General features: G+C 44.8%; 1 protein-coding gene across 3 annotated transcripts in view; it reads right to left on the bottom strand.

The window, feature by feature from the left end:
- Asph (aspartate beta-hydroxylase) overlaps positions 1–4,085 on the bottom strand; it is a 210,404-nt gene extending 206,319 nt beyond the window's left edge. For all 3 annotated transcript variants that reach the window (XM_051160059.1, XM_051160067.1, XM_051160075.1), the window contains exon 1: positions 3,865–4,085. In XM_051160059.1, coding sequence (XP_051016016.1) covers positions 3,865–3,994 — 130 coding nt within the window. In that variant the 5' untranslated portion in view covers positions 3,995–4,085. The remainder of the gene's footprint in view (positions 1–3,864) is intronic.
- Between the last annotated feature and the right edge of the window lie 5,059 nt (positions 4,086–9,144).

Consider the following 9,144-nt stretch of genomic DNA (forward strand, 5'->3'; position numbering starts at 1 on the left):
TCTGCCTCCCGAGTGCTGGGATTAAAGGCATGTGCCACCACCCCTGACTAGAAGTACGCTTCTAAATGACCAAAATGCATCAAATGATTGTATGAATTTATATTACCAAATATATATGGATATATTTCGTTCTTGCTAAGTCTTAAGAGGATTATTCCACATGAAGTCGTTATTAATTTTCAAATTCTGTTCTATATCTTGAGAGACCTGAACACCAGTAATTAGGAGTTTCTGGGTAAGTACACACCGATTAAATCATTTTAAATCCTAATTGCCATTACATAACTTGAAGCTTCAAACTGGGAGAGCAAACATGTTCTACAGTGACCCCTCCTGGTCAGAGGAAAGACTGAAGCACACCACAAGCAAAATGGGCAGAGGATAGCAGGTAAGACTAGGAGCATTGGTGATGGTACACTGCACCAAGCCCTCTGTACTATCAGGAGCCCAAAGACAACCACAACCCCTCTTCCTCCAAAGTCCCCTAGCCCCAACTGGCCACACAAATCACATTGCATATGCAGATTTGTAAGCTCAATTTTCTTAACAACTGTATTTTATTATGAACGTATTAAACGAGCCTACCTCCCTTACAACCCGACTTACCCAAACAATAGGAAAAGGATATTAAAGAAGACAATAATGAAACCTTAAGGATATTAGTTCTGAGGAACTGATTCTCTTGGCATAGTCAGCAGGACCTCAGCAAACCAGCAATCCCACCATAGTACCAGCTGGAACCTGGAGCCTCAGCTGGAGTCCAAAGCCTTGAAGCTTTGCCTGCAGCAGTTCTCTCTAGGAGCATCTCTTGAAGTGTTGCAATCAACAGCCAAAACAATCCCAAGTCCTCTCTCCCAAGCCTCTTGTTTTGGGCTCTAACATATATCTCCTCTCAGAGTCTATACTAGGATGTTTTCAGCTGGCAACATACAACAAGCTCCCACGAAGTAGTTCTCCCACAAGTCTGTTCCCCATCCCACACTTGGGATCAACACAAAAACATGTTTCTCTCTCCTACAGAGATTAAAGGTAAGATGTCCAACTTCTTTCTTTTTTTTTTTTTTTCCCCCCTAAGGGATAAAATTGAACCATGTAAAACACAACTCCCCTTTATCGTTTCTCAATTGAACTGAAGAAAATGAACAGCAGAAACGTGCTTTAAAATGTTTTTCCTAAAAGGTGTGCTTTACCCGACTCAACCACATCTCCCATTCACCACCATACTTTTAGATACAAATCTAAGAGCTAATGCATCATGTGACCAATGTCACACCTGGCGTCAGATTCTTCATATAACGAAACGCAGTGTGTACACTTTTTAAACTAAGATTTACATATATACACAGAGTTTTGCCTGCATGTACACCAGAAGAGGGCACCATATCTCATAGATGGTTGTGAGCCACCATGTGGTTGCTGGGAATTGAACTCAGGACCTTTGGAAGAGCAGCCAGTGCTCTTAACCTCTGAGCCATCGCTCTAGCCCCTTTAAACTAAGATTTACAAATGTGCTATTTCAAACATATTTTAGTCAAAGTGGATTAAAGACAAAAGCACACACTTCTGTAATGACTGTCACTATACCATGAAAAATGCCAGAAGACGTGATAAACTAGTTCAATCCCCAACACCTATAAGATACCCCAGCTACTATTTATGAACCCAAGACTCAAGCAGCACGGGGTAATGATGGGCCATAAAAAACCTGGATTCTCAAGCATTCTCCCTTCCTGCCTGAGTTTCCCAGGCTGAACAAGATAACCTTTAAGCATTCGTTTTTCTCACTTTATGTAACTAGAAGGCACTAAATGTCACTGTTATCTATTAACTCCCCAGCAGACAGGGTTGGTGCGCCTGTCGCTATGTCCGTCCTGAAGTGACTACATGAAGTTAGCTTTTTTTTTTCTCTTTATCTTTCAGTTGTAACCTACTGTAAGAAAACAATAAGCAGAACCACACTTGCTCACTGGGAAGAGTCTTAGTTTCCACCTTCGGTAACTTCTCCTTCACCACGTCAGAACTCAATATTAACTTAAAATAATGGCCTGCGAAGAATTATCTGTTCTACATAATGAAGGTTTGGATTTGGGGTGGAGGTGGGGGGACGAGGTTAAAACACGGGTGTTTCCATCACAGACTGTGCTTCCTTATAGTTATGGAATGAACGTGTTAAAATGTTGACAGTTTAAGGTGCTTGGAGTTTACTCTAAAATGTGAATGAATGATCGAATAAGGCAGCATACCTCTTAATGAGAGAATAGTGTACTGCACATCCTAAACCCATCAGCTGTAGGGGGATGGTACACATCCTCTGTACTGACTGACATCAACGACAGACCTCGTAAGTGACTTCCTCGGTTGGATGCAATCAGTTCTCTACTCGAGTGTGTAAGGGATGAAAGGATGAAAGAAGGGCTGGAGACGCAGACTGGGGGTGCAGCTCAGTGGCTAAAGCACTTCCGCATCAGGCACAAAGCTCCCAGGACAGCAGCGAACACATAGTTCACTAGTAAATAGCTACAGAAAACGTTAAAAATCCTGCTCATTAGCTTTCTCTTTGGTACCTCAACACGCAGCAGTCTCTCCTCTTTGACACAGTTCCCGTCTATAGGCACAGTCGCCAGAAGCAGCAGCGGTGCTGCCTGGGTCAGAATAGCTGACTTAGGGATCAGGGAGCCAGAACATCATTATTTTACCTGCGTTAAGGGTGAATTAATTACCACAACGGCCTTGAACTTCAAACTGTGTACCCAGAGTTCTTTCCATTAAGAACACAAACATTAGTTCTCAGAACGGCAATGTGTACCATGGATTTAACCGCACCGCACTACTTCCCCCATCTGCAATCATTCTTTCTTCTAATCAAATATTTATTGAGCACCTATTATGGAACAGAACTATTCTAGTTGAGAAAAGGGAATGAACAGGGAGGAGGGTGAAACGAAGACAAGGCGCACGACGATAGATAAGTAAGTGCTATGAAGAAAGGCCATAGCTGTCTCATCTATATTTTCCTGACATGTACTAATAAAACCAGAATCATCCGATCTACGTGTGACATGTAATCATGGACTGCCCGGCGACCGCGGCACAAGAATCTAAATCGTGTCTAGTGAACCTGGGAGCGCACATGCAATACACATGTGTATTCCAGCTCCAATATTTTAAATACGAATCAAAGGAAATATAAAAGAACCCGAGAACTGGTGAAACATGACACGAAACAGATTTAAAACATCTGTTCTCCACTCTGCTGGCTAAGCACATGGAGAAGAAAGGTGAATAACCAGTCGATTTTTCTTTTTAAGAAAAGAAAGAGGGAGGAGGCGCACACACACACACACACACACACACACACACACACACGCACAACACAAATTTGCTTAGTACTTTATGACAGCCCTTCATATTTTAAAAGGCAAACACAACACACATTAAGAAAACTAAACAAAACTCCTTAATATAATTTGCAAGAAGGATGCATTCAGCCCCAGAATACACTCCTTCAAGCTCCTCCTCAAGGCTGCTGGGTAGACTGGAACTTACTTTCCCTGACTTTGGCTCAGGATTAAGCGCCTCGAAATCTGCAAGGAGCAGATAAAGGGTCCTCTGCGCCCAGCTTCCACTAGGAAAAGGCGGTCCTTGCCCAATGACCTCGAGCAGGCTGCTTACTGCAGTCCCGAGGCCCGTGCTAGGGTGCCCTAGGGCCGAGCCTGCTTCTCCGCCCTCCCCCGCGGCCTCGCCCCGTGCACACTGAAGCCTCACTGAGGATGGAGAGGAGCGGCGGACCGGCGACCAGACCCGACCTGCAGCGCCCACCCGACTCCCACCCGCCGCCCGCGCCGGGCCTGCGGGGATTCTGACCTCTCCGCGCCCCGGGGCTGCTGCTGCTGCCGCTGCTACCGGTGCTCGGGCTACCGCTGCCCGAGCCGCCGCTGCTGCTGCTGCTGCTGCTGTGGCCGCCGCCACCCTTGGCGTTCTTGCGCGGGGCCATCGCGAGCTGCTGTGGGGACTGCAGAGAACGGGGGCCTTGGTGAGTGTGCTAGGGGACACCGGAGATCCGCGACTTTTGCAGCCCCCGCCGCGCTCGCCGCACCTCGGAGGACTTGAACCAGTGTGCGGCAGCGCGGTTAGCTTAGTGTGCACCTAGCCTGCGACTCCCTCAACTGCTAAAAGCGCTCAGCAGCCCGGGCCTCGGCCCCGCCCACGCCAGCCTCGACGCACCCACCATGTCTGAAGGACAGCAACATGAGCCAATCCCGAGAACGGATGGCAGGGGGCGGGGCTCCTAGGTTCCCCTGTACTCGGCAGACCGAAGCAGGTCTAGCGCTGCGCAGCGGCTGGAAACCCCGAGCCGCTTGTGGCTTTCTAGTTTGCCTTGATCCTCTGGAACGTGGCAAACGTGGAAGGCGGCAAGGCTCTCGCGAGCGTTAGCTCTCTGGCTCCAACGGGATGGGGCGGGGATGGGGGCGGTGCCCGAGAGCAGCGCACCACCTCTTGGCTTCTTCCTGGGAATTTGGTTCCCGTGCCTAAGCACGTACCAGAAGTGCAAGCCCTCTCTTCGAAAAGGGTTTGCCAATTCCACGAGTACTCCATGGCCTTTGATCCTTTCGGTGTCAAAACAAGGATTTATGTCATTTGTGCCATCAGTATTTTTGGAGAACCTTAATGAAGACATAAAAATGTTAATATTACTAAAAAATCCCATTTTCTTACCGTGCACGACAGGCTAATACCTAGAGTTTCTTGATGTCCCCAGCAGCTGGACAAACCAGTTAAGGTCCAGCAGGGAGCATCATCATTTTTGTGTTATCAATTGCCCACAGTGTGTCCATGAGTAACCGAAAAGCATGAACTACGTGGTTGGGTGATAAATTGCTGTCAACTTCCTGAGATCATATCGCTTTGTACGATACTGAAATCTAAACTGTAATAAATAAACAAATAAAAGATTCTTGATTCCCAAGATACAACTTTTCAATTCTCACAAAACACTATTATAGTTTATGCTTGCGGGGACGGGGGTTGTTCGATCTAAAATATCTCACACAAATGTTTTAAAACCAATTCCCCAGCTGGTGATACTGGTTTGGGAAGCTGGGATTCTTCCGGAGGTGAGATCTACCTGGCTACCCAATTAAGTCGCTAAGGGCAACCCTTTGAAGGTTAAGTTAGTCCAGGCCGGGCTCTCCTGCTCTCCAGCTCTCTGGCCGCTGCTGCTGGCAGTGGTGGCTGCTACTGCTTGCCTTCCCTGGCCACAACAGATTAAAGTCTCCCTGGATCTGTGAGCCTAGATAAACCTTTCCACTCTTAAGTTATTTCCTGTGGGTATTTTAGCCACAGCAATGCAAAGGTAACGACTCCAATAGTGTCACAGAGTTGGTGATAGAGAGGGAATGTGAACTCAGTCGGTCTGCAGAATTACCTCCCCATTATTCTTCCTAGAAAAGACCTAGTGTTCAATGGAGAATATCTTACCTGACTCTCCTGTAGCAGAGGCTTCTGGGATTGTCTAAACCTTCCCTGCAAAGACAGACTGAACCCTGAGTGTGGACACCTATCAGAGATCTCAGTTTGTTGGGCGTTGTGGGGCGGGGGGAGGTGGCACACGTCTATGATCCCAGCAACGAGAGAGGTGGAAGCAGGTGAATCTCTGTGAATTCCGGGCCAGCCTGGTCTACAAAAGAAGTTCAGGACAGTCAAGGCTAAACAGAGAGACCGTGTCTCAAATAAACAAATGGCCCAGTTTGGAAGAAATCAATTTCTTGAACAGCTTCCCAGTGCTTTTTTTCAAAATATGAATTGAGGTTGTTTTGAGGCACAAATTAGATTTTCCTTTAATTTCTTTACTCTTAAACAATATCCTTTGTCTAACCATCCATAAGAAAATGGAATTACATATTAATCCATAATCATGCAGCATTCGCATTCTATCCCAATTTTCTCTGTGTGAAAATGACTCATCCTCTGTGCTTCAGGTGAAACGGATTAAACCGAAGCCAACTCATCCAGTTAAGCACTTATCCCCAGCATAAGCTTGGAGGGCAGCTGAAAGTCCTTTTTAAATGCTTACAACTTACACATGGATGTAACTGTTCCTTGGTTAGGCTTGTTTCTTTAATCCTTTTTCAGATAGAGTCCCAGACTGAGAGATGAAGTACATACAAGCCTGCATCCCTAGCCCAAAATCTATCTCCAATTGATAACGACTCATAAAGGGAAATTAAGTTTTCTACAATGAAGTCTGGTGGGCACAAACCACTCTTTTTTTTTTTTTTTTTTTTTTGTTTTTCGAGACAGGGTTTCTCTGTGTAGCCTTGGCCATCATGGACTCGCTTTGTAGACCAGGCTGGCCTCGAACTCACAGCGATCCGCCTGCCTCTGCCTCCCGAGTGCTGGGATTAAAGGCGTGCGCCACCACGCCCAGCTTCACAAACCACTCTTAAGGGCAGGCCCCATGCCCAGCTGTAGATGACTGATACAAAATTAACTAAATGGCATTTGGGGAGGTTCCTGGTCTCATAAAGCGTTGTCTGAGCATTCTTTTTTTATTATTATTATTATTTCTTTTCTTTCTTCTTTCCTTTCTTTGTTTTATTCCTTACATCCCATTGGAAATACACTATGGTTTACCATGTTGTGTTTTTGTGGGATGTCTATGTGTGTAAATGCGTGTGGCTCTGTGTCTATGTATGTTTCTCATACTTTTTTTTTTTTTTTTTTTTGGCTCCTTTTCTGCTGGTCATTTGTTTAGTTTGTCCTATTCTGTTTTGGTTTTGTTTTTACTTCTAATTTTATTTGATTATTTTTGGATGTCTGTTTTTATTCTAGTGAGATAGAAAGAAAAGGTGTAGATTTTGGTGGCTGGGTATTTAGAAAGAATCTGGGAGGAGTTGGGGGAGTAGAATCCGTAATGAGAATATATTGTATGATAAAAAAAATCTATTTTCAATAAAAAGAAAATAAATCTGTGGCTCGTTGTTCTGGTTAATTAAAAAGTATTGCCTAATAAATATTTGTTATTGAGCTAATAATCACTATGGCAGTATTATTTACCCAACGTTGGCAATCAATAAAAGACACAGATGTCTGTTGTATTTTAGAATAGCCTTGGTTCACCTGTGGTAGGGCAGATAATAATCCCCTAAACTACCTTCCATATCTCCCAGGCCCCATCCCATACCATCTGCTTCTAATAATTTCTATTTGGGCTACCTCCCATCCATAATCCATAAACCCTTGCTAATGTTTTCCATCTCCTCCATCCAGGCTGATTTGGCCATGTGCTCTCTCCACCTAACCCATTGCAGTAGACTCATTTCTTCCTTCTGTACCTGTCCCTCCTTCTTTCCAAGATACTATCTGTCCTGCAAGCCTTGGAACTGCCTCTTCCTCAGGCCCTGCCCAGGTATTGGCTTTCTTTATTAGTCAAACAGGGAGGCAAGGTTAAGTAGCAATGCTGGGGACACTGTTAAAGTAACTTTTATTTGCCTGTTTCAGTTGTTACCTGGGAGGCTACTACCTCCTTCTGCTAATCTAGGCCTAGCCGTGGACGCTTCTAGCCCTCATACATTCTAACCTAGGCCTAGAATGTTTTCAGCCCCTGGAACTTACTGCTGAATAATCTCACCTTTTCTAGTTTTTTCTGAACTCTGGCTGGCTGGTTCAACTCAGCTGTTCTGGCTCAAACTTCTCTCCTAACTGACTGATTCAAAGTAGCTTCTCTCTCAGCCTCTGACTGAATTGCTCTGCTTGGCATCAAACTAACTCTAGCAATCTATTCTAATCTTCTGGCTCCTTCTCATTTTCTGGCTCATTCTGCCTTCACCTGTGTCTAGCTTGTTCTCACTTCAACCTCTCTCTGTAAAACTCCTCTGGTGAAAGAAAGAAAGAAAGAAAGAAAGAAAGAAAGAAAGAAAGAAAGAAAAACTGCCTTGGAATTCCAAGAACTGAACTGCTGTGAGCTCAACTCCACTGTATTGCTTCTCAACTCACTGACTCAACTGAACTGCCTGAACAGCATAGACCAGAACGCAGAGATACGCATGAGTGCTAGGATTAAAGGTGTGTACCACCACACCTGGCCTTAAGTTTTTATTTACCTGAAATTTCCTCTATACCAGGCTGCCCTTGAACTCAGAGATATGCTTGCTGCTGTCTCCTGGAATTAAAGATGTGCCTGTTTTCCAGCCAGATCACACAGACCTAAAAGGTCTTTGGATGTGACTTCTTGCCAAAGCAGTCATGTTCTCAATTAAACCTCCTCTACAGGATGATGTCTTTACTTTTTTGAATCTGTTCCCAGGTTGGCTGAGGGTCTGACATCCATAGTTTGGCTATGGTCTGAGTGTGTGTCCTGAGGCTCCATGAATTGAAAGCTTGATCCTCACAGTGATTTTTTTTCCATTTCTGTGATTAAAAAAAAAAAAAAAAAAAAAAAATCTGGAAAAAGCAACTTAATAGGGAAAGGGGTTGTCTTGGATTACATTTATAAAGGGATACACCACGGTAGTTTAAATAATAATGGAATCCATAGACTCATACATTTGAGTGACTGAGCTCATATAGGTAGAACTGTTTGGGAATGATTAGGACTGGGGGCCTTGTTAGAGGAAGTGTCTCACTACTGGGGTGGACTTTGAGTTTTCAAAACCCCACATTGTGCTCTCATATTTCTCTCTCTCTCTCTCTCTCTCTCTCTCTCTCTCTCTCTCTCTCTCTCTCTCCTCTCTCTCTCTCTCTCTCTCTCTCTCTCTCTCTCTCTCTCTCTCTCTCTCTCTCTCTCTTCTCTCTCTGGTTGAGATGTAAACTACCAGCTACTGCTCCTGTGTTGGCTGTCTGCCTTGTTGCCATGCCCCTGGCCATCATGGCCAGGAACCATGAGCCCCAAATTAAATGCTTTCTTTTATAAATGGCCTTGGTTATGGTGTCTCTTTACAGCAATAGAAAAGTAACTAAGACAGATAAAATCAAGGAAGAGAAGATGAGGCAATGGGGAGGAAAGGCAAGGTGACAGGAACAGGAGGCTGGCAGGTCACATTTGGGCTGCCATCAGGAAGCAGAGTGAACAGGAAATAGGCCCAAGCTATAAAACCTCAAAACCCACACCATCGACCCACTTCCTTCAAAGATGTGCTACCTCTC

Source organism: Acomys russatus, chromosome 2 (assembly GCF_903995435.1).
Source record: "Acomys russatus chromosome 2, mAcoRus1.1, whole genome shotgun sequence".
Lineage (NCBI taxonomy): Eukaryota > Metazoa > Chordata > Mammalia > Rodentia > Muridae > Acomys > Acomys russatus.